Source organism: Cherax quadricarinatus, chromosome 72 (assembly GCF_038502225.1).
Source record: "Cherax quadricarinatus isolate ZL_2023a chromosome 72, ASM3850222v1, whole genome shotgun sequence".
NCBI classification, from domain to species: domain Eukaryota; kingdom Metazoa; phylum Arthropoda; class Malacostraca; order Decapoda; family Parastacidae; genus Cherax; species Cherax quadricarinatus.
Window position 1 is genome coordinate 713,576 of NC_091363.1, and position 27,034 is coordinate 740,609.

Genomic DNA, 27,034 nt, shown 5'->3' on the forward strand with positions numbered 1-27,034 from the left:
TATATATATATATATATATATATATATATATATATATATATATATATATATATATATATATATATATTATATATAAACTTAAGTATGTGATTATAAAGTAGCCTAATTTTTACAAGTCTCTTCACTACAGAAAAGGAGTAATCTACCTAACAAATACAAATAGCTATGCGATATTGATTTTTTAAGCTGGAAGACCATCATTAGCAGGATGCACGCTAAAGTCGTTGAGTATATTGTTGCTGGAGTCATTAAATATGTAGGAGTTATGGCTGGGGTAGTTATGTTGACAAAGTGCAGCCTGGGGAGTGTGACAGGGTGAGGGGACCAGATTCAAGGCAGATGACATCAAACACAGCTGAGTTTCTTTTTCATCATCCTCCTCCTCCTCCTCCATCATGGAAGCATCACCCACCCTCACCACTACGGGCGTGCCCGTCACCCACGCCCAAGAATCCCCCACTAGTGTCCCTCCTACCCAATAGTTGAGTGAGAGTGTGGAGTTAACAGCAGCGGTGGTGTTGAACAAGTAGTGAAGATGATGGAGAGTGGCATCATCGGGTATTGTAGCTAAATCGCCGCCGAGGTCTCTACACTTCTCTCTGGATTCATGCCAGGTGGTGTTGGTATTAAGCAATAGTAGGAGACAGATACCGCCCACCTTGGTGTACTGTGGAGGACATTGGGTCCCAGCCTCCCTTACTGCAGCTTCCAACTGTAATATGCACACATATTTTAGTACTGGATGGAAAAGCTGGGGTAACTAGTTATCACTCGACAATAACTAATTGCTTTAACATAACCCCATTTTTTATTGTCATATATAATTATGGAGTAATAAAACAATACTAAAAATTATAGGCCGATTGAAAGCATCCATCCAGGAAGATACTATCTTTATAGTATGAACATTTAAAGGTAAGTAAATTTCATTACTTCATGCTAACATTCGTTATAAACAATCATAACCTAAAAGTTTTATTAACGTTTGTTTTAATCCTGCAACATTTGTTCAGTTCACCTTGGTTAATCTGTACTGAAAACGGTCGGCCAATTCATGGAGTTCTGTGGTGAGCTGGTTAGCAGTAGCTTTGGCTGAGGCGACTGCGGCTGAGGTGACGGTGGTAACTGCAGCGTCCAGGTAACCCAGAGAGGAACGCCGCAGCTTCGCCAAGGTGTGAGTCGACTTAGCCAGCTCCTGCACTGCCTGTCGCATCCCGGACTTCAGCGCCGCAACTTCCGACGCCAACTATCTCAAAAAAAGCAAGGTTAAATATACTGTACAACGAATAAGTGTAATAAACACTTGTCAGTGCTCAATAATAACCCACATGGAGACAAACTAGGAGATCAATTGATCTGTATATTTCAACCCCCTGATGGGATCCTCTTCAGCAGATGTCTCGCGCTCAGCAGACGGAGGATCAAGCCCCCACCACGTCTTGCGCTGAATGACCCACATGGGTTTAGCGCTTAACATAAATGATATATCTTCAGCAGATGCTGAAGAGAATTCCAGCAGGGGGTTGAACAATATGGATCAATTAATCTTTTTTGTTTCTCTCTCCATGTGGGTTATTACTGAAGCATACTGTACACAGTACAAGCAGATACTCGTTCAGAGTCAACATCAAAGATGAATTGTGCTGTAGTGTGTTTAGAGAGGAAAGGGTTTCTACAAACGTGATTCACTATTAAGCGATGGGTTATGGATTGCTACTGCAGTTTTTCACGGACGTATTTAACTGACAGGATGGTTACTTGCTGATTATCCTAAGATCAAGGAGAGAGTGTAACAGTGAAAAACAGTAACTAGCATTAAAATTAGTTAAACATGTAGTGGTAAAGAAGTGAAGTAGCGAGCAATAAATGTCCATTATACAGTGAATAAAGTGAGCTGTGCAGTCAGTCAGCTGTAGACAATATTAGTAACGTGCCGATGGAATGACTAATAAAAAATCATGGTGATACAATGGTAAGTTGAACATTCTGTGCTACGAGGCTTCGTGAATGTTTTTACCGTAGCTTATGAAGCAGAATTACCTACTGAACTGTTTCACTTCATAGGTGATTAGTGAGTGACGATTATCAGGTAAAAAATTTAATTTTTATATATATATAAATGTATTTGTCACTATAACCATGTGCTTTGACAAGCCTAATGCTATAGAGCTGTGAAAATTTGAGAGATGTAGAGGTAGTGAACAAAAAGTTTCTGAAGATCACGGTCGCAGAGAGCAGTGCAATGAAGATATATAGTTAAGACCTACCTGCTGGGTGTTCATGTGGAGGCTGGTGGAGTAATAGATTCTTAGTCCGGCTAGTTGATCGGAGATCCGACTCAGCTGGTTGGCCAAGCTGACGTGCATGTTCTTCATCTGTGTATGAACCCTCACGATTATTATATTTAAGAAGCGCTAAACTAGTAGGGGTCATACAGTTCCTGGGTAATGGGAGGTAATCAAGTTCTAAGGAAGGGGAGGACGTGTTCGATTCCTCTGATCAAGAGCCCCCTTACCAATATCAAGGAACCTCTCGAGAAACGCAGTTACATACCACCTCCAAGTACTTATTAATTGTATTAAATGTTTAAGCTGATTTGATATAAAAAAATTATAAACCGAATTTAATAGAAAAAATCTTAAATGGGTAATAGACAACAATAATCTCATTTCTCTTATTACCATAATTATAGGATTTCTTAATTACCACAAATAACTGCTCTTTCAATAGTGAATAAGCATAAATAAAAATACTATATATATATATATATATATATATATATATATATATATATATATATATATATATATATATATATATATATATATATATATACACCGTGACATATATAAGAAACATTATATATGATTTATTATAATAGTTATAATCATAACCTTGATTTTTAAGGAGGTGGGCCGGAAAGCCAGCGGAAGTTCTCGGTCAGATGGCCAAAAGCTCCAGTTGTGGGTCATCATATGGCTAAGACCCGCGTCAGGAAACACTTGCCTTGTTTCCAGACAACCATTATACCGTGACATATGTCTGTTAGTGTGTATATGCTGAAAGTTTATTTTATTCTTTGTTTTACGAATTTAAATATTCTTAAGACTGCTACTGTGTAAGTTACGTGTAGTCTTAATGATCCTCATGTAGTAAATAGGCTTTAAAATTAACCAAACATAATACTCCTCTTACTAGCACACAGGTTATATATATATAGTACATACAAGTTTACATCTCTTAATTTATATATAATGAGAGTTTTCTCTAAATGCTACTACTCTAGGCATTGAAATGTTCATGATGTTCGTCGACAAGAGAATTGCAATCTTAATGATCCTCTAAATTTAACAAACCTAACTAGAATAATGACGATGCCACGTTCCTAACAAGAGGTTAATTCTTCCCTAAATGTGTTCTTTAATTCTCGTAGGAACCGCCTAATAGGCTCAAGCATTAGCAATTTTCTCTAAGTTGTAAATTGTTTTCTCTATAATACTCACAGCGTCGTCTAATAGATTATTGACTGGTCGCCCTGTGTAGGTGATGGTTCTATTGTCTGATGTCTCGGGAACCTGTGAAGAACATTGATTTAATTAATATTTCATCTACATATGACTTAGCAGTGGTTTATCCCTGCTTGAATGGTTGAATTCCCTTACCAGTATAAACTAACAATGGCTCAAACTATCTTACATCATCATTTACAGTATATTACTATACCAAATACAAACATTAAATTCTTAACACTGTATCCTAGTGTTGGTGTTATGAGGAATTGTAGCCTTGATGATGTACGTGAAGTCTACACGTTGTGATCCTAACAAACACTTGTATAATTATGAGCTGTCGCGGCCAGGAAGATAGTGACTACGAGAATATTTTATGTGGAACTTACGGATTAACTAGTGCGAAAAATTAAAAAAAAAAATCAAACCATCTTTCATTTACTACTTTGATGTATATTCTGATTTCTTATTGCTTTCAAGAGGCAGGCCCAAGAGCTATATCTTACTTCCTATTACAACCCAGGAGTCCCAAAGGACTGTTATCCTGGGTGTAAAGGGAGCAAAATAAACACAGCAGAAAACTTTTGACTTATATTATCCTTCACCAATTTAGAACAGAAGTATGTACACTATATACACTATGTGCAACAATAGGTATTAGTGCACTCCACGGTAAGCAAGGCAGAATAGAAGCCACTAGAGAGCAGACCGTGCTTCAACCAACTCTAGAATGGGAATGACAAGGGCAGACAGGTGAGTGATGCCCACATAACCTCTGCGATTGCCAAAACCATCTTCTCATTGGCTGGAACCTGGGTACTGGTTGAACGACGGGGCCCCATCGCCAACCCTTAGTCCCCTGGTTCGCTGGTTGGGGGAGATAGCCTGTAAATGAGGGTGTGTACATGCGCCGAATAAAGGTTACGTACTCTTTGCATGCCACACTTCCCCTCCCAAGTACCGTCATATTATTATAATCAAAAAGAAGCGCTAAGCCACAAGGGCTATACAGCCCAGTACCGTCATAGAAGCTAAGACGTTGTGAAGTTTTAAAAATAGGTTAGATAAATACATGAGTGGGTGTGGGTGGGTGTGAATTGGACCTGACTAGCTTGTGCTACAAAGCCAGACACCGTGCTCTTTCCTTAAGTGAATGTGACCTGACCTGACTAGTTCAGGGCGTTGGCTTAAGCCGATAGGAGAACTGTACCTGCCTAGCATGGGCCAACAGGCCTGCCGCAGTGTTCCTTCTTTCGTTTGTTCTTATGTTCCCTCAGTTATTATCATATTTATGGGGTAGATAAACCCATAAGGGGTTTTGACGAGAAATGGGAGGCAATCAGATTTGATAAAATGTGAAGGGTAGGTCCAATTCCTTGGATTAAGAGACCTTCGTCATCAAGGTACTTCCACTGAAAGTTATCCCCCTTCCTTTAAAGAAGGTCATCAAATTTAAAGTATAACTAAGGTACGCAAATAAACCTAACAATGCTACAAAATCTAACCTAACATTTATAACTCAAGAAATCGTAATGACACGATTGCAAACAAACCATACCCGCGGCCGGGATTGAATCCGCGCTCATAGAGTCTCAAAACTCCAGCCCGTGGTCACAGTGGTGCCTGTGCTAACCTTCCTATGGTGTAGAAATATACCTAGTTGGATGAATCTTATTGTGGCTAGCTGGTCTAGTGGCTAACGCGACGGGCTGGAGTTTTGAGACTCTATGACCGCGGGTTCAATCCCGGCCGGGGGTATGGTTTGGTTAACATTTATATTACAAAAGTTACATACTCTGCATAAAATGGAGCATTATGGAACAATTGAATAGACGTTGATGTTGCTGTGATGTTGCTGTGATGATATTGCTGTGATGATGTTGCTGTGATGATGTTGCTGTGATGATGTTGCTGTGAAGATGTTGCTGTGATGATGTTGCTGTGATGATGTTGCTGTGATGATGTTGCTGTGATGATGTTGCTGTGAAGATGTTGCTGTGATGATGTTGCTGTGAAGATGTTGCTGTGATGATGTTGCTGTGATGATGTTGCTGTGATGATGTTGCTGTGATGATGTTGCTGTGAAGATGTTGCTGTGATGATGTTGCTGTGATGATGTTGCTGTGATGATGTTGCTATAAAGATGTTGCTGTGATGATGTTGCTGTGATGATGTTGCTATAAAGATGTTGCTGTGATGATGTTGCTGTGATGATGTTGCTATAAAGATGTTGCTGTGATGATGTTGCTGTGATGATGTTGCTATAAATATGTTGCTGTGATGATGTTGCTGTGATGATGTTGCTGTGATGATGCTGTGAAGATGTTGCTGTGATGATGTTGCTGTGAAGATGTTGCTGTGATGATGTTACTGTGATGATGTTACTGTGATGATGTTGCTGTGAAGATGTTGCTGTGATGATGTTGCTGTGATGATGTTGCTGTGATGATGTTGCTGTGATGATGTTTCTGTGAAGATGTTGCTGTGATGATGTTGCTGTGAAGATGTTGCTGTGAAGATGTTGCTGTGATGATGTTGCTGTGATGATGTAGCTGTGATGTTGCTGTGAAGATGTTGCTGTGAAGATGTTGCTGTGATGATGTTGCTGTGATGATGTTGCTGTGAAGATGTTGCTGTGAAGATGTTGCTGTGATGATGTTGCTGTGATGATGTTGCTGTGATGATGTTGCTGTGAAGATGTTGCTGTGATGTTGCTGTGATGATGTTGCTGTGATGATGTTGCTGTGATGATGTTGCTGTGAAGATGTTGCTGTGATGATGTTGCTGTGATGATGTTGCTGTGATGATGTTGCTGTGATGATGTTGCTGTGATGATGTTGCTGTGAAGATGTTGCTGTGATGATGTTGCTGTGATGATGTTGCTGTGATGATGTTGCTGTGAAGATGTTGCTGTGATGATGTTGCTGTGATGATGTTGCTGTGATGATGTTGCTGTGATGATGTTGCTGTGAAGATGTTGCTGTGATGATGTTGCTGTGAAGATGTTGCTGTGATGATGTTGCTGTGAAGATGTTGCTGTGATGATGTTGCTGTGAAGATGTTGCTGTGATGATGTTGCTGTGATGATGTTGCTGTGAAGATGTTGCTGTGATGATGTTGCTGTAAAGATGTTGCTGTGATGATGTTGCTGTGATGATGTTGCTGTGATGATGTTGCTGTGATGATGTTGCTGTAAAGATGTTGCTGTGATGATGTTGCTGTGATGATGTTGCTGTGAAGATGTTGCTGTGAAGATGTTGCTGTGATGATGTTGCTGTGATGATGTTGCTGTGATGATGTTGCTGTGATGATGTTGCTGTAAAGATGTTGCTGTGATGATGTTGCTATAAAGATGTTCCTGTGATGATGTTGCTGTGATGATGTTGCTGTGATGTTGCTGTGAAGATGTTGCTGTGATGATGTTGCTGTGATGTTGCTGTGAAGATGTTGCTGTGATGATGTTGCTGTGATGATGTTGCTGTGATGTTACTGTGATGATGTTGCTGTAAAAATGTTGCTGTGAAGATGTTGCTGTGATGATGTTGCTGTGATGATGTTGCTGTGATGATGTTGCTGTAAAGATGTTGCTGTGAAGATGTTGCTGTGATGATGTTGCTGTGATGTTACTGTGATGATGTTGCTGTAAAGATGTTGCTGTGAAGATGTTGCTGTGATGATGTTGCTGTGATGTTGCTGTGAAGATGTTGCTGTGATGATGTTGCTGTGAAGATGTTGCTGTGATGATGTTGCTGTGATGATGTTGATGTGATGATGTTGCTGTGATGATGTTGCTGTGATGATGTTGCTGTGAAGATGTTGCTGTGAAGATGTTGCTGTGATGATGTTGCTGTGAAGATGTTGCTGTGATGATGTTGCTGTGATGATGTTGCTGTGATGATGTTGCTGTAAAGATGTTGCTGTGATGATGTTGTTGTGAAGATGTTGCTGTGAAGATGTTGCTGTGATGATGTTGCTGTGATGATGTTGCTGTGATGATGTTGCTGTGATGATGTTGCTGTGATGATGTTGCTGTGATGATGTTGCTGTGATGATGTTGCTGTGAAGATGTTGCTGTGATGATGTTGCTGTGAAGATGTTGCTGTGATGATGTTGCTGTGATGATGTTGCTGTGAAGATGTTGCTGTGAAGATGTTCCTGTGATGATGTTGCTGTGATGATGTTGCTAAAAAGATGTTGCTGTGATGATGTTGCTGTGAAGATGTTGCTGTGATGATGTTGCTGTGATGATGTTGCTGTGATGATGTTGCTATAAAGATGTTGCTGTGATGATGTTGCTGTGAAGATGTTGCTATAAAGATGTTGCTGTGATGATGTTGCTGTGAAGATGTTGCTGTGATGATGTTGCTGTGATGATGTTGCTGTAAAGATGTTGCTGTGAAGATGTTGCTGTGATGATGTTGCTGTGATGTTGCTGTGATGATGTTGCTGTGATGATGTTGCTGTAAAGATGTTGCTGTGAAGATGTTGCTGTGATGATGTTGCTGTGATGATGTTGCTGTGATGATGTTGCTATAAAAATGTTGCTGTGATGATGTTGCTGTGATGATGTTGCTGTGATGATGTTGCTATAAAGATGTTGCTGTGAAGATGTTGCTGTGATGATGTTGCTGTGATGTTGCTGTGATGATGTTGCTATAAAGATGTTGCTGTGATGATGTTGCTGTGATGATGTTGCTGTGATGATGTTGCTGTGATGATGTTGCTATAAAGATGTTGCTGTAAAGATGTTGCTGTGATGATGTTGCTGTGAAGATGTTGCTGTGATGATGTTGCTGTGAAGATGTTGCTGTGATGATGTTGCTGTGATGATGTTGCTGTGATGATGTTGCTGTGATGATGTTGCTGTGATGATGTTGCTGTGATGATGTTGCTGTGATGATGTTGCTGTGATGATGTTGCTATAAAGATGTTGCTGTGATGATGTTGCTGTGATGATGTTGCTATAAAGATGTTGCTGTGATGATGTTGCTGTGATGATGTTGCTGTGATGATGTTGCTGTGATGATGTTGCTATAAAGATGTTGCTGTGATGATGTTGCTGTGATGATGTTGCTGTGATGATGTTGCTGTGAAGATGTTGCTGTGATGATGTTGCTGTGATGATGTTGCTGTGATGATGTTGCTGTGATGATGTTGCTATAAAGATGTTGCTGTGATGATGTTGCTGTGATGATGTTGCTATAAAGATGTTGCTGTGATGATGTTGCTGTGATGATGTTGCTGTGATGATGTTGCTATAAAGATGTTGCTGTGATGATGTTGCTGTGATGATGTTGCTGTGATGATGTTGCTATAAAGATGTTGCTGTGATGATGTTGCTATAAAGATGTTGCTGTGATGATGTTGCTGTGATGATGTTGCTGTGATGATGTTGCTATAAAGATGTTGCTGTGATGATGTTGCTGTGATGATGTTGCTATAAAGATGTTGCTGTGATGATGTTGCTGTGATGATGTTGCTGTGAAGATGTTGCTGTGATGATGTTGCTGTGATGATGTTGCTATAAAGATGTTGCTATAAAGATGTTGCTGTGATGATGTTGCTGTGATGATGTTGCTGTGATGATGTTGCTGTGATGATGTTGCTATAAAGATGTTGCTATAAAGATGTTGCTGTGATGATGTTGCTGTGATGATGTTGCTGTGATGATGTTGCTGTGATGATGTTGCTATAAAGATGTTGCTGTGATGATGTTGCTGTGATGATGTTGCTGTGAAGATGTTGCTGTGATGATGTTGCTGTGATGATGTTGCTATAAAGATGTTGCTATAAAGATGTTGCTGTGATGATGTTGCTGTGATGATGTTGCTGTGATGATGTTGCTGTGATGATGTTGCTATAAAGATGTTGCTGTGATGATGTTGCTGTGATGATGTTGCTGTGATGATGTTGCTATAAAGATGTTGCTGTGATGATGTTGCTGTGATGATGTTGCTGTGAAGATGTTGCTGTGATGATGTTGCTGTGATGTTGCTGTTAAGATGTTGATGTGATGATGTTGCTGTGATGATGTTGCTGTGATGATGTTGCTGTGATGATGTTGCTATAAAGATGTTGCTGTGATGATGTTGCTGTGATGATGTTGCTGTGAAGATGTTGCTGTGATGATGTTGCTGTGATGTTGCTGTTAAGATGTTGATGTGATGATGTTGCTGTGATGATGTTGCTGTGATGATGTTGCTGTGATGATGTTGCTGTGATGATGTTGCTGTGATGATGTTGCTGTGATGATGTTGCTGTGATGCTGCTGCTGTGATGCTGCTGCTGTGAAAACTAAAATATTCAGATGTAAGAGGATGGCTGTTGAAGTGAGAGTGATCGCTGACTGCTGCAGAATCAGATAGTTTAGATAAGGGAAAACTAGTGTAGAGTGATCTGCCATGTTCTCAGATGAGTCACCTGAGGTGCCATGTTCTCAGATGAGTCACCTGAGGTGCCATGTTCTCAGATGAGTCACCTGAGGTGCCATGTTCTCAGATGAGTCACCTGAGGTGCCATGTTCTCAGATGAGTCACCTGAGGTGCCATGTTCTCAGATGAGTCACCTGAGGTGCCATGTTCTCAGATGAGTCACCTGAGGTGCCATGTTCTCAGATGAGTCACCTGAGGTGCCATGTTCTCAGATGAGTCACCTGAGGTGCCATGTTCTCAGATGAGTCACCTGAGGTGCCATGTTCTCAGATGAGTCACCTGAGGTGCCATGTTCTCAGATGAGTCACCTGAGGTGCCATGTTCTCAGATGAGTCACCTGAGGTGCCATGTTCTCAGATGAGTCACCTGAGGTGCCATGTTCTCAGATGAGTCACCTGAGGTGCCATGTTCTCAGATAAGTCACCTGAGGTGCCATGTTCTCAGATAAGTCACCTGAGGTACTACCAACGTATGCTGCATTACACCATACATTTAAAAATTGTTTTAGTTGTTTAGCAGTGATGATGGCGTTTGATACTCTGTAATTCTTGGATAATATATGAAGATATTACGCTATTCTATTAAATAAAGATGTTTATCACGGCTTTGGTATTTCTGTTTCCTTATTAGCCATTATCGGTATAATCGAGTTTCGTTGGATTATACATTTTTAGATACATGGGTGATGGTTATCTAGTTGATGTTAGACAGGTATGGTGATTACCTGGAGGTCATTCCGGGGATCAACGGTCCATGACCAGACCTCCCGGTGGATCAGGGCCTGATCAACCAGGCTGTTACTGCTGGCCGCACGCAGTCCAACGTACGAGCCACAGCCAGGCTGATCGGGCACTGACTTTAGGTATCTGTCCAGCTCTCTCTTGAAGGCAGCCAGGGGCTTATTGGCAATTCCCTTAATGCTTGATGGGAGGCTGTTGAACAGTCTTGGGCCCCGGACACTTATGGTGTTTTCCCTTAGTGTACCAATGGCGCCCCTACTTTTAACTGGGGGCATTTTGCATCGCCTGCCCAGTCTTTTACTTTCGTAGGGAGTGATTTCTGTGTGCAGATTTGGAACCATTCCTTCCAGGATTTTCCAAGTGTAGATTATGACATATCTCTCCCTCCTGCGTTCCAACGAGTACAAGTCAAGTGCTTCCAAGTGTTCCCAGTAGTTAAGGTGCTTGACAGAACTTATACGTGCAGTAAAGGATCTCTGTACACTCTCTAGATCTGCATCTAGTTGATGTTAGACAGCTATGGTGATGGTTATCTAGTTGATGTTAGACAGCTATGGTGAGGGTTATCTAGTTGATGTTAAAGAGACAGCTTACCATGAATGTAGGTAAGAGGGTTCATACCCTTGTGCTGTGGATAGCAGCGCTGCCCACTTGAGCCATTCATAAACAATCCCTGCCTGCCATAAACAAGGAACAGCAGGCTAACAGGACGCAGCTACATTAGAAAAAAAAGTTAGCTTGTACCAAATGTAACATTTACAAGCGTAGTTGGCAAAAGTGTTTCGGGGAAATTGTTCATCTTGCTTAATTTATAGTGGAGCCAAATTTTAGAAGATAGCATAGGTTTTAGATCAACAGTTAAATATGCCGTAAATGTATGATTTATGATTTTTTGAAAAAATAAAAATATATGGTGGCCGTTGAAAGAAGCCTTGGTTGTTGCCACGGTGGGAAGAATGTATCCCTTCCTGGTATCAAGGCTTTTCCTTCCTTGAGGGGATGAGCCTTGATGTAACCCATATTGCTCCTGAATAAATATAGGAGAATAAAGGCCACAACACCGTGGCTGGAACAATTAAAAAATAACTCTCTTTAACGTTAATGTAAATAACTTGGTTTACTTTCTATTCCTATTATATCCCCTTTTATAACCTGTAACTGACATCAACACAGTTGAATTACTGTTTTAACATTGAAGGTTTAAATTATAAGATGTTACAAAGACTCCAACGAAAATAGTCACTTTGGGGAGTTATCCTAGGTGATTTACACTATGTAATATAATTGTAGTTATGTTTCCCTGTACCTAAATAAACTTACTAACCAGCACTTAAAACAGACGACATTTTGGTCACTATTAGCCAACTGTGCGAGTTATTTGTGAATTTTATTGGACAGTAGCGAGTTCTTTCCGCAAGTTAAAAAATAATTCTAATGGATGTTCACTTTTTTTCAAATGTGCAGATTGTCAGGTATTGTTACTGTTGTTAGGTATTGTTACTGTTGTTAAGTATTGTTACTGTTGTCAGGTATTGTTACAGTCAGGTATTGTTACTGTTGTTAAGTATTGTTACTGTTAAGTATTGTTACTGCTTTCAGGTATTGTTACTGCTGTCAGGTATTGTTACTTTTGTTAGGTATTGTACTGTTGTTAGGTATTGTACTGTTATCAGGTATTGTTACTGTTGTTAAGTATTGTTACTGTTGTTAGGTATTGTTACTGTTGTTATTTATTGTTACTGTTGTCAGGTATTGTTACTGTTGTTAGGTATTGTTACTGTTGTTAAGTATTGTTACTGCTTTCAGGTATTGTTACTGTTGTTAGGTATTGCTACTGTTCTTAGGTATTGTTACTGTTGTCAGGTATTGTTACTGTTGTTAGGTATTGTTACTGTTGTTAAGTATTGTTACTGTTGTTAGGTATTGCACTGTTGTCAGGTATTGTTACTGTTGTCAGGTATTGTTACTGTTGTTAAGTATTGTTACTGTTGTTAAGTATTGTTACTGTTGTTAGGTATTGTACTGTTGTCAGGTATTGTTACTGTTGTCAGGTATTGTTACTGTTGTTAGGTATTGTACTGTTGTCAGGTATTACCTGGAGTTTACCTGGAGAGAGTTCCGGGGGTCAACGCCCCCGCGGCCCGGTCTGTGACCAGGCCTCCTGGTGGATCAGAGCCTGATCAACCAGGCTGTTGCTGCTGGCTGCACGCAAACCAACGTACGAGCCACAGCCCGGCTGATCAGGAACTGACTTTAGGTGCTTGTCCAGTGCCAGCTTGAAGACTGCCAGGGGTCTGTTGGTAATCCCCCTTATGTATGCTGGGAGGCAGTTGAACAGTCTCGGGCCCCTGACACTTATTGTATGGTCTCTTAACGTGCTAGTGACACCCCTGCTTTTCATTGGGGGGATGGTGCATCGTCTGCCAAGTCTTTTGTTTTCGTAGTGAGTGATTTTCGTGTGCAAGTTCGGTACTAGTCCCTCTAGGATTTTCCAGGTGTATATAATCATGTATCTCTCCCTCCTGCGTTCCAGGGAATACAGGTTTAGGAACCTCAAGCGCTCCCAGTAATTGAGGTGTTTTATCTCCGTTATGCGCGCCGTGAAAGTTCTCTGTACATTTTCTAGGTCGGCAATTTCACCTGCCTTGAAAGGTGCTGTTAGTGTGCAGCAATATTCCAGCCTAGATAGAACAAGTGACCTGAAGAGTGTCATCATGGGCTTGGCCTCCCTAGTTTTGAAGGTTCTCATTATCCATCCTGTCATTTTTCTAGCAGATGCGATTGATACAATGTTATGGTCCTTGAAGGTGAGATCCTCCGACATAATCACTCCCAGGTCTTTGACGTTGGTGTTTCGCTCTATTTTGTGGCCAGAATTTGTTTTGTACTCTGATGAAGATTTAATTTCCTCATGTTTACCATATCTGAGTAATTGAAATTTCTCATCGTTGAACTTCATATTGTTTTCTGCAGCCCACTGAAAGATTTGGTTGATGTCCGCCTGGAGCCTTGCAGTGTCTGCAATGGAAGACACTGTCATGCAGATTCGGGTGTCATCTGCAAAGGAAGACATGGTGCTGTGGCTGACATCCTTGTCTATGTCGGATATGAGGATGAGGAACAAGATGGGAGCTAGTACTGTGCCTTGTGGAACAGAGCTTTTCACCGTAGCTGCCTCGGACTTTACTGTTACTGTTACTGTTACTGTTGTCAGGTATTGTTACTGTTGTTAGGTATTGTTACTGTTAAGTATTGTTACTGTTGTTAGGTATTGTACTGTTGTCAGGTATTGTTACTGTTGTTAAGTATTGTTACTGTTGTCAGGTATTGTTGCTGTTGTTAAGTATTGTTACTCTTGTCAGGTATTGTTACTGTTGTTAAGTATTGTTACTGTTGTTAAGTATTGTTACTGTTAAGTATTGTTACTGTTGTCAGGTATTGTTACTGTTGTTAAGTATTGTTACTGTTGTCAGGTTTGTTACTGCTGTTAAGTATTGTTACTGTTGTCAGGTACTGTTACTGCTGTCAGGTATTGTTACTGTTGTCAGGTATTGTTACTGTTGTTAAGTATTGTTACTGTTGTCAGGTATTGTTACTGCTGTCAGGTATTGTTACTGTTGTTAAGTATTGTTACTGTTGTCAGGTTTGTTACTGCTGTCAGGTATTGTTACTGTTGTTAGGTATTGTTACTGTTGTTAGGTATTGTTACTGCTGTCAGGTATTGTTACTGTTGTTAGGTATTGTTACTGTTAGGTATTGTTACTGCTGTCAGGTATTGTTACTGTTGTCAGGTATTGTTAATGTTGTTAGGTATTGTTACTCTTGTTAGGTATTGTTACTGCTAAATATTGTTACTGTTGTCAGGTATTGTTACTGCAGTCAGGTATTGTTACTTCTGTTAAGTATTGTTACTGTTGTCAGGTATTGTTACTGCTGTTAAGTATTGTTACTGTTGTCAGGTATTGTTACTGCTGTCAGGTATTGTTACTGCTGTTAAGTATTGTTACTGTTGTCAGGTATTGTTACTGCTGTCAGGTATTGTTACTGTTGTCAGGTATTGTTACTGCTGTCAGGTATTGTTACTGTTGTTAGGTATTGTTACTGTTGTTAGGTATTGTTACTGTTGTTAGGTATTGTTACTGTTGTCAGGTATTGTTACTGTTGTTAGGTATTGTTACTGTTGTCAGGTATTGTTACTGTTGTTAGGTATTGTTACTGTTGTCAGGTATTGTTACTGTTGTCAGGTATTGTTACTGCTGTCAGGTATTGTTACTGTTGTCAGGTATTGTTACTGTTGTCAGGTATTGTTACTGTTGTTAGGTATTGTTACTGTTGTCAGGTATTGTTACTGTTGTCAGGTATTGTTACTGCTGTCAGGTATTGTTACTGCTGTCAGGTATTGTTACTGTTGTCATGTATTGTTACTGCTGTCAGGTATTGTTACTGTTGTCATGTATTGTTACTGCTGTCAGGTATTGTTACTGTTGTCATGTATTGTTACTGCTGTCAGGTATTGTTACTGTTGTCAGGTTTGTTACTGCTGTCAGGTATTGTTACTGTTGTCAGGTATTGTTACTGCTGTCAGGTATTGTTACTGTTGTCAGGTATTGTTACTGCTGTCAGGTATTGTTACTGTTGTCAGGTATTGTTACTGCTGTCAGGTATTGTTACTGTTGTCATGTATTGTTACTGCTGTCAGGTATTGTTACTGTTGTCAGGTTTGTTACTGCTGTCAGGTATTGTTACTGTTGTCAGGTATTGTTACTGTTGTCAGGTATTGTTACTGCTGTCAGGTATTGTTACTGCTGTCAGGTATTGTTACTGTTGTCAGGTATTGTTACTGCTGTCAGGTATTGTTACTGTTGTCAGGTATTGTTACTGCTGTCAGGTATTGTTACTGTTGTCATGTATTGTTACTGCTGTCAGGTATTGTTACTGTTGTCATGTATTGTTACTGCTGTCAGGTATTGTTACTGTTGTCATGTATTGTTACTGCTGTCAGGTATTGTTACTGTTGTCAGGTTTGTTACTGCTGTCAGGTATTGTTACTGTTGTCAGGTATTGTTACTGCTGTCAGGTATTGTTACTGTTGTCAGGTATTGTTACTGCTGTCAGGTATTGTTACTGTTGTCAGGTATTGTTACTGCTGTCAGGTATTGTTACTGTTGTCATGTATTGTTACTGCTGTCAGGTATTGTTACTGTTGTCAGGTTTGTTACTGCTGTCAGGTATTGTTACTGTTGTCAGGTATTGTTACTGTTGTCAGGTATTGTTACTGCTGTCAGGTATTGTTACTGCTGTCAGGTATTGTTACTGTTGTCAGGTATTGTTACTGCTGTCAGGTATTGTTACTGTTGTCAGGTATTGTTACTGCTGTCAGGTATTGTTACTGTTGTCATGTATTGTTACTGCTGTCAGGTATTGTTACTGTTGTCAGGTTTGTTACTGCTGTCAGGTATTGTTACTGTTGTCAGGTTTGTTACTGCTGTCAGGTATTGTTACTGTTGTCAGGTATTGTTACTGTTGTCAGGTATTGTTACTGCTGTCAGGTATTGTTACTGTTGTCAGGTATTGTTACTGCTGTCAGGTATTGTTACTGTTGTCAGGTATTGTTACTGCTGTCAGGTATTGTTACTATTGTCATGTATTGTTACTGCTGTCAGGTATTGTTACTGTTGTCAGGTTTGTTACTGCTGTCAGGTATTGTTACTGTTGTCAGGTATTGCTACTGCTGTCAGGTATTGTTACTGTTGTCAGGTATTGTTACTGCTGTCAGGTATTGTTACTGTTGTCAGGTATTGTTACTGCTGTCAGGTATTGTTACTGTTGTCAGGTTTGTTACTGCTGTCAGGTATTGTTACTGTTGTCAGGTATTGTTACTGTTGTCAGGTATTGTTACTGCTGTCAGGTATTGTTACTGCTGTCAGGTATTGTTACTGTTGTCAGGTATTGTTACTGCTGTCAGGTATTGTTACTGTTGTCAGGTATTGTTACTGTTGTTTTTACTTTTGGGAAGAGGGGAAAATTTATTTACAATTGACATTCATTTAGAAAGTTGTTTTTATGTATGAGTATAGTTTCTTATGTAATATTTATTTAAATGTTTTTGATAGTATTGTATGTTTAAAATTATTATGTAACTTATGTGACTGTGACCCCAAGTTAGTAAACTGGTGTAACTTTTTGTTTCAGATATCTGAGAAAGTTTTAGTTTTAGTATATTTGTTTCTAGTAATGTAATAACTGGTTATGGGCTTAGCACTTTTATATATAATAAAGTGCAATAACTGGTAACAACACCTACGCCTTATTTTTAAGCGATTTTACCAGTGAATTTAATTCGGGAGTGGTTAGAGTTATGTTAATGTTTGAGTAGTTGCTTGTAAGATAATGTCTCTCAAGTGGGAGAAGAAACCCTCCTTATAACCACTCTCATATATACTAATATTTACTACACACTTCCGTTTTTTTACATACATTTGAAGCAAATAAGAACAGGGTAGGTTGAGAAGTTAACTTATATATACTGCAGCCAATATGGTAAGTTCATTTTCTTTGTTGAATATAATTTGCTTGTATTGAATTTAGTCTTTCATATAGTATATCAACTTTCTTAAATCTATTTGACTAACAGACTTGGTAGATTTTGTTAAGTATACCTGGAGGGTATTCCGGGGGTCAATGCCCCCGCGGCCCGGTCCATGACCAGGCCTCGGGGTGGATCAGGGCCTGATCAATCAGGCTGTTACTGCAAATGATGAGAGATATCTTTTTGTTTTGCGTTAGATTACGAGAGCCTAGCCTATACTTCATTGAATTGTCATGTGTCTTCGAATGGCTCTGTTGCTACAAGTAGTTTTGTCCTTTTTTATTGTATTTTTTAAATGTTTGGAGGACAGCGAGCATTGTAGTTAAGTACATATATAAAATTTTGAGGGACTCCCTCAAAAATAAAATTTATTTTTCTAACTTGGTAATGAACAGTTGGTCGACTCTAAGAGTTAGGACTGACCCCCACCTCAGGTTTCATGCAAAATGTTGGCTGGCCTTCCTCCTGCTCAACAAAATAAATATATCATGAATAACAAACAAGCAGAAGCCAGCAGGGTTCCAGCTCATGGAGCACTAAAGGCAAAAGTAGCAAGGTTGCATTATTTATTTATTTATTCCATGGGGAGACTGTGAAACCTCAGACGTCTTTGAGTCCTAACCTTGGGGAATGGAGGGAAGGGAGGCAATCAAATTCGATCTAGGGGAGGTAGCTTTAATTCTTTGGATTAAGAGCTCTTCACCTTCAGTAAGGCTTCCCTTCGTTATGAGTAGAATCTATAAACTATAATTATTTTTATTATTATAACCAAGGGGGAAGCGCTAAACCCGGAGGATTATACAGCGCCTGGGGGGGGGGGGGGATGTGGAAGGCATTCAGGCTTAATTCGGGGAACTGGAGCACAGATCCAATTCCCTAAATCAAGAGCCCCTCACCAACATCAAGGAACCTTCCTTGAGGGGTCTATAAACTATGAGTACAGCATCAAGCTTTTTTTGTTGGTTGCAAGATGCATGCTCGGGCCACTGAGCTACAGGTCACCATTGCATGTATTTGTAACTGAGCCTCAGTGATTTTCTTGTATGATAACACCCATCACTCAAGCAACCTAAAAGTCCACATAAAACATCAGGATCTCAGTTACCTACATTTTTTAGATCTTAGCAACTTTCATGACCTCAGTTGCCTTCTTTGTACGGGAGAGCAAACAGCTTGTAGTAGTTGCTTGTGCTTGTTATCACATTACATGATACACAAACATGTGAAGGTCAGCTGCATACTAACTACATCATTAATGTTTCTAACACGACTAATTTCACTTAGTACGCATCCACAGTTGATTTTCGAAAATATACTATATAAATTTATTGATTCTGTTGCAAGTATTTGCCACAGCATTGTATTTTCCAGCTTAGGCTCACATTAATATAGCTTACATATCTTCCCTCATAGTATAAGGTGAATATATATCTTAATATTGCATTTATCCACGAAAATAAGAACGGGGTTATTAGCTGGCATACCGAGTATGTGAGTCATTTCTTAAAACGGGAAACCCAGTAATTTCCAACTCATTTTCCGTCAGTCTACACTGACAATTTAGACTTTCATGTCTCGTTCAGAGGTAACATTTTTTGCAGCTAGAGTAAAAAAAAGAAAACTATAAATTTGTTTTTCGTTACCTGAATGAAGTTCTCTCATAATGATGTAAATATTGTTTTCAACATTTCGAAAACCGTTAAAATATTTGTGTAAAAAACGAGGTTTTTGGGACATCCAGATAAATACTGACATTTAAAAGATTCCATACGCCTAATGTGATAATGATTACATTGAGGAAATAAGTAATTTTCTTCAACTGTATCAACACAAGTACTCTTTACCAACTGTGTATAATAATAATAATAATAATAATAATAATAATAATAATAATAATAATAATAGTTATATTTGGGCATATAAGTTCAAAAGTAACCTGAATGATGGTCAAGCATTGATGGGATGCAATATACAGCAGAAGGAAATGGAACCGGTAATAATTAACAATGTGCCAATTACAGTACTATTAGGTAGTATCAAGCCTCAACTGAATCCGTGTGAAAACACACACACACAAACACACACACACAAACACACACAAAGGTTTGCAACAAGGCTAGTCCCAGAGCTCAGGGGAATGTCGTACGAGGAAAGGTTGAGGGATTTCGGACTGACGACACTGGAGGACGGAAGGGTCAGGGGAGACATGATAACGACATACAAGATACTGCGGGGAATAGACTAGGTGGACAGACAGGATGTTCCAGAGGGGACACAGAAACAAGGGGTCACAACTGGAAGCTGAAGACTCAGACGAGTCACAGGGACGTTAGGAAGTACTTCTTCAGTCATAGAGTCGTCAGGAAGTGGAATAGCCTAGCAAGTGAAGTAGTGGAGGCAGGAACCATACATAGTTTTAAGAAGAGGTATGACATAGATCAGGAAGCAGAGAGGGAGAGGACCGAGTAGCGATCAGTGAAGAGGCGGGGCCAGGAGCTGAGTCTCGACCCCTGCAACCACAATTAGGTGAGTACACACACACACACAAGAGGTATGGAAGATGGCAAATGTAGTCCCCATTTTTAAGAAAGGAGACAAAAACGAGGCACTAAAATACAGACCAGTGCCACTGACGTGTATAGTATGCAAAGTCATGGAAAAGATTATGAGGAGAGTGGTAAAGCACCTGGAACGGAACAAGATTATAAACGCCAACCAGCACGGATTCACGGAAGGCAAATCTTGTGTTACAACCCTTCTGGAGTTTTATGACTAAGTAACGGCACTAAGACACGAGAGAGAGGGATGGGTTGATTGCATTTTCTTGGACTGCAAAAAAGGCCTTCGACAAAGTTCCTCACAAGAGATTAGTGCAGAAACTAGAGGTTCAGGCACGTATAACAGGAAGGGCACTGTAAAGGATCAGAGAATACCTGACAGGGAGGCAACAACGAGTCATGGTACGTGATGAGGTATCACAGTGGGCGCCTGTGACGAGCAGGGTCCCACAGGGGTCAGTCCTAGGACCAGTGCTATTTTGAGTATATGTGAATGAAATGCTGGAAGGGATAGACTCAGAAGTGTCCCTCTTCGGAGGTGATGTGAAGTTAATGAGGAGAATTAAATCAGATGAGGATCAGGCAGGACTACAGAGACCTGGACAGGCTGGACACCTTGTCCAGCAACTGGCTCCTCGAATTTAAATCAGCCAACTGAAAAGTCATGAAGATAGGGAAAGGGCAAAGAATACCGCAGACAGAATATAGGCTCGGTGGCCAAAGACTGCAAAACTCGCTTAAGGAAAAAGATCTTGGGGTGAGTATAATACCAAGCACATCTCCGGAAGCACACATCAACCAGATAACTGTTGCAGCATATGGGCGCCTGGCAAACCTGAGAATAGTGTTCCGATACCTCAATAAGGAATCGTGTACGTCAGGCCCACACTGGAGTATGCAGCACCAGTTTGGAACCCACACCTTGTCTAGCACGTCAAGAAATTAGAGAAAGTGCAAAGGTTTGCAACAAGGATAGTTCGAGCTAAGGGGAAAGTCCTACGAAGAAAGGTCGAGGGAAATCGGCCTGACGACAGTGGAGGACAGGAGGGTTAGGGGAGACATGATAACGACATACAAAATACTGCATGGAATAGATAAGGTGAACAGAGACAGGATGTTCCAGAGATGGGACACAGAAACAAGGGGTCACAATTGGAAGTTGAAGACTCAGATGAGCCAAAGGGATGTCCGGAAGTATTTCTTCAGTCATATAGTAGTCAGTAAGTGGAATAGTCTGGCAAGTGATGTAGTCGACGCAGGAACCATACATAGTTTTAAGACGAGGTATGATAAAGCTTATGGAGCAGGGAGAGAGAACCTAGTAGCAATCAGTGAAGTGGCGGGGCCAGGAGCTGAGTCTCGATCCCTGCAACCACAAATAGGCGAGTATATATAGGCGAGTACACACACATACACAAGAATAGGTGCTTCTCTGGGGTATTTCCGTTTATGTTAGAAGACTTTTACACACATGTAACCCCCCCCCCCTCCTTCCTTGCCCAGTTTTACACACTCACTGATACAACGCAGAGGTCGCCAGCAGCAAGCTGCATCATGGTAATGTTGTGCAGCTCCTGTAGCTGGTCCAGACCGACGTTTAGGGCGTGGGTGGTATTAGCATGGGCGTGAAGGAGGTGGTCGATCTGACCAGCTGTAGATATATCTTCTTGAGTATAATTGGCCACCTTGAGAACTTCCATGACTATCTCCTTGCCACGGAGTTTGGCAGAGACTACTAATGAATTTTCGAGCCCTTGAAGTTGGTCTTCGAACTTCTTGTACACATCTTGCATCTGCGAAGTGATCAGCCGATTCGAGGAGGTGATGGCCGCTAGGAGATTGTCTTGCAAGATTCGCTGGCGTACAGAGGAAGTGTGAAGGAGAGCCCCAAGACGCTTGTCCATAGCCAAGTTGGACACACGGATTCGGTTAAAGACGGCAGCGATGAGGTGTTTGGTAATGTTGTTACTGGGAGATACAAGCTCCTCCAGGCGAGATAAAGACTTCTGACAGTCGATGACTCCTTGAGCGCAGCACTCTGGCAAACTACTGTTGACCGCGCCCTCCACCACACGTTCAAGGTAGCCCTTCATGTCCTGAAGGACGACCTCAGTAGCATGGGTAACATTATAGGTGTAGTACTCCATCATGTATTTGGATGTGTGGCTTGCGTTGACTATCAAAGCTACAGCTTCTTCACACTTTACTGGGTACAAACTTGTCCTCGCCATGTCAATATTCAGGTTCACGTTATTTATATTCCCTGCTATCGTGTTCAAGGTGATGTTTGTTGCTGCTAGCTTCACTCCTAAGCTATATTCTATTTCTTCCAACTTTGTTTCAATTTTACTTTCTAATTCACCAATCATTTCTTCCACTTTGTTCTTTATTTCAAACAATTTGGTATCGACCACCCCCAGAAGTGTCTCCTGTTGGGTCTCCATGGATTCCAGTTTCTTCTCCAGCATCGAGTTTTTTATTTCTTGGTCCTTCAAAAGGTTGGTCATTAGGTCAAGTTTGGTCTCGAGATGATCCATCTTACTGACCATAACGATAAGGGTGTCCAGTTTCATATGGGCGGATTCTTGCCTCACGAAGCTAGAGTGAGGATCAGACATGTTTGTGGAGATGACGTGTGTCACCACTGTCCCTGACACGTACCTCAACACAACTGTTACAGCTGCCCAGTGGACAAAACTTTCATGTTTCATCGCCATTGTCTCAGTTATTTTGAACCTGTGTGGTGATCAGCGTTTACAACAAGGAATCATCTCTTCCTGGCATGTGAAATCATTTAGGACGTGACCAGTGCTGGACACTTCTCATAACACATCAAAGTGGTGTTGTGCATATGGATAAGATAATGGTTTGGAGTGGATGTTAAGCACTGCGCACCGTCGCCAGACTCCAGAGAAAGACTGATGTGAGGGTGAGCTGGCCAACCCTCGTTTACAAGGTTAAAAACTCGTACAGGAGCCCCACTCTATACCCTCACTAACTCATTCTCTCACCACCAATAACAATTGTGCAGTTCTGAACGTTAATTGGCTACGCTCGGCTACCTACTTGCAAGACGTATCACGGCAGTTTTATTTTATTTATTTGTGGTTAATTATGTCAGTGAATTTTTTTGGGTTATCTTAGGTAATTTACAAACATCACTATGTATGATGCTTGTACTTACGTGTATCTTTACCTAAATCAACCTACTTAAAGTGTTCTATACTTTAATACACTTAACCCCTAGTTAACCTGACTTTCAATAAAATAAATATTATTTATAAGTTTTCGAGAAGAATTAACAAACTGATAGTGGGTTCCTTATAAAAATTTAACGTAGTAAAGTGAGGAAAAGTTGAGTGAAAATATAAAAGTTATTTAAACTAAAGACAAGCTGCTGTCAGCATGATGATTTGTCTGCCCCTCTTACTGTCCCAGGAGCTACACCCTACATAGTCCTGGGTGACCTCAGTGTGTGCTGGCTGTAACATCGTCCTCCATCATTCCAGTTAATCAACCAACACTGACCAGCTAACACTCATGGGAACATCTTGTCACTTCACGACCTTCATTTCCGGCCAGAAAATTCCCCTGAATTCACTAAAACGAGAATTTTGTTTTGTACGTTCGTTAATAACAATTCGCTGTATGGGCCATACGGGTTTATATATTAGTGGTGCATATCGGCGATGATATTAATAAAACACTATGTGCAGTTTCTGGAATTTCATAGAGAAGACATTTCGCCCGCCGAGAATTTTGTTAATTCGAGAACTGAGAATTCAATCACCTTTCGCTTGTTAGTTGAGAATGTGTAAGTTATCTTACGGCCTGAGCCCCTGTCTACCTAGCACTACCTAGGAGTTATGTTCTGTCCACTTAGCACTACCTAGGAGTTATGTAGCAGTAGCTAGGTGGACAGTGGCACCTAACTCTTGACTGTGAGTTACAACCAGAAACAAGTTACTAGGCTTGACAAATGGGCGGAGGGGTACATTAGTCCAAATAAATGGAGTTTTTTCTCCATTTTTCAGATCAAACATGATATCCTCCTATTCACCAGGGGCTGTATGATCACTACAGGTTTAGTGCTTCCCCACGAATATAATAATGGAAGGGTTTGTAACCGACGTTGTTGGTATGGAGAGAAGAAAGGGGAGGGAGGGAACTAGAAATTTCTCAGTGTGTACATACTGAGGGATAGACACCTCTTTTTGTGTATTCACTGATATATACATACTTCTCAGTGTGTATACACTGGAATGAGCACCTCTCGTAGCTCGATCGTTAGTGCACTCAGTTCTCACACTGAGGTCCGGAGTTTGTATCTCCGGTACTGCTGTAAAACATTAGGGGCGTGTTTCCATAAGACACCTGCCGTCCATGTCATCATTATAAAATAGGTGCCTGGGTATTAGTGGACTGGTGTGGGTCGCATCCTGGGACAAAATTGACCTAATTTGCCCGAAATGCTCAGCATAACAAGCGGCTTTCTATATAGTAGTGTCATTGATGTCAGCTAGACCAGTATCCCTTGTACATGTACTTATAGAAATATAGATATTATTATTATTATTATTATTATTATTATTATTATTTGTATATACACTCCTAGTGTATATACAGAGGGAGGTGAATATCTCTAAGGGTACATACTCTGAGGGGAAAGTCCCTTTTCTATATACATACTGAGGGATACACAGCTGTCAGTGTATACAGTGTGTATACACAGATGCATGCCTTTTTGTGTATATATACTATAAGATAAGCGCATCTTATTGCAGACACACACAGGTACACACCTCTCAGTGCAAACACACTGAGAGACGGAAACCTCTCATTGTATATACACTGAGAGAAAAACATTTGTCAGTTTATACACAATGAAAAATATACATCTCTCAGTGTATATGTAGCATGGCTCACATAGTAATGTGCTTTTTATTTTAAAAAGGCCCGGTGGCCTGGTGGCTAAAGCTCCCGCTTCACACACGGAGGGCCCGGGTTCGATTCCCGGCGGGTGGAAACATTTCGACGCGTTTCCTTACACCTGTTGTCCTGTTCACCTAGCAGCAAATAGGTACCTGGGTGTTAGTCGACTGGTGTGGGTCGCATCCTGGGGGACAAGATTGAGGACCACAATGGAAATAAGTTAGACAGTCCTCGATGACGCACTGACTTTCTTGGGTTATCCTGGGTGGCTAACCCTCCGGGGTTAAAAGTACGAACAAAATTTTAATCTTAGAGTAATTTCAAGGAGAGTATTGTTGCTGGACATCACTGGGCGACATCCACTGTCGTTACTTATGGTGTTCTTGATGTTTTTGCTAACGTTAATGTTGCTAATATTGTTGTCATTGTAGCTTTTGATGCATTGATTATTATAACATTTATTCTGCTGCTAACGATCTGCTGCTATTTCTGATCGAAACTTTTCAGCACATTAGCCACTTCCTGATTCAGTTGATATGTCCACGGCTCACAATGAGAGACCGGGGATAGCTCCCCGGCATGAGTGAGACATTGGGGGATGATTAAGACACATGTGCAACAGTTGGGTATCTTTGTTGCTGAAACGTATCGCCTACAGTGTAGGCTTCTTCAGTCAAATATAGAGGCAGCAAGTGTAGTAATGAAATGAAGATGGTGTAATCAGTCCATTAACCTTGGAGAAATAGTATTTGAGGTGGTCAGTCCCTCAGCCTGGAAAAGAGTTCAGCTCCGTGGTCTGGAATGATCTGAAATGAAGCAAGAAAATGGAGTCTTAAATACTGTCGAAGATGGAAAATCTCGAAGACGTTGCAAGGGACGGATTCATCAGAAGTAAGAAGACGTCCCTCTGGAATCCAGCTCTTCTCACTCATAACTTGTAGTTATGCGATGAAATGTGGAAGATGTTCTCTGTACAAAGATACCACTGGGGATGTTTCTGTACATTTACTGCCTCTGTTCACCTTGCATTAAGTAGGCACCAGAGTAGTAGGTATATTATTGTAGGTCGGAACCTGGAGAGGAGGGTTAAAGAACCCTAATGGTTGTAAGAGAGACAATCCCCGATAACATTCTGAATTTACTGGATTATCCTGGGTTACTAACCCTCCGGTTTAATAATCCTAATAAAATAATCTTCCTTTACTGAAAATTTATAGTAGTATCTCCTTATTGCTGTTGTTACTTTGGCAGTTCGTTTTCAGTGAATCTTACCACTAACTTAAAAATATAAATATGTTCCTCCATTAATGGATAAATCGCCGTGTTCACTGTTAATCAACAAGGGTTTAGCTAAGGATAATATAAAATATTTAAGCAGTATATATTTAAACTGGATTCTTTCATTTCTTTTGCGTTTTGGTTTAGTAAGGTCAAGAAATATTGACTACACGAGGCTCATTATTCTGCAGGTCACCTGTATACACCACACTCAAAGATACTTTAATAACTAATATAGCAATAAATTTAAAGCTAAGTATATACATACTAAGGTATACACCCCTCCAAGTGTATTTACATTGTTGCTCTCAGTGTATACACAACAATAGAGATATACTCATCAGAATATATACAGGGTCTAGGAGCTGTGGCTCGTTCCTGCAGTGAATTTCCCACTGCACTACATGTAAAAAAGTATCATTAGCAAGAAACACACTGATCTAGATTCAGGTTCAGCAAAACTAGTTTGAAAAAGTTTAGTTTCTTTGACCTTAATTCTGGTACATAATTAACGTCATAACTGACGGATTTCCATCTTGTCAAATTTCAGTTTCCCAGTTACTGGAGACGCCAGTTGTTACCTAAGTACAATTTTTTTGTCTTCCATTAACTTCTGCCAAAGGCTTTTATGATTAACTTCTGAAAGCCTTACTGGATCGCTTCAAATTTTTAACCATGGTGGTTATAATTAGAGGGAAGGTTCATGGAACAGCTGACATATGCCCTCTTAAAATTGTTGGGGTCTGTGTAATAACTGAACAATACAGCTTCTGGTCAGCTTTAAGCACTTAGTCCTGATGTGTTTTTATCAAAGGAAGCTTCGTCTTTGTTAAACAAATTGTGTTTCATGATATAACTGGAGAATGTCTCTCCTCATCAGGAGTCAACATTTGACTTTACTGGGTTATCTGCATGTCCTCAAGGCCAGTGTAACAAATATGAGTGTTATGTATACAAAGTATAAATAAAAGTTACTTACCTTTAATTACTAGTCAGT

General features: G+C 40.4%; 1 protein-coding gene across 1 annotated transcript; it reads right to left on the minus strand.

Annotated features, from left to right (window-relative positions):
• Positions 1–23: 23 nt before the first annotated feature.
• LOC128701244 (uncharacterized) lies at positions 24–22,759 on the minus strand. Its single transcript, XM_053794836.2, has 5 exons — positions 21,345–22,759; positions 3,504–3,575; positions 2,268–2,375; positions 1,019–1,246; positions 24–712 (listed from the first exon to the last, which is right to left on the minus strand). Exons 1-5 carry the CDS (start codon positions 22,542–22,544, stop codon positions 182–184), a joined length of 2,139 nt encoding a protein of 712 aa, XP_053650811.2. The 5' UTR covers positions 22,545–22,759; the 3' UTR covers positions 24–181.
• Between the last annotated feature and the right edge of the window lie 4,275 nt (positions 22,760–27,034).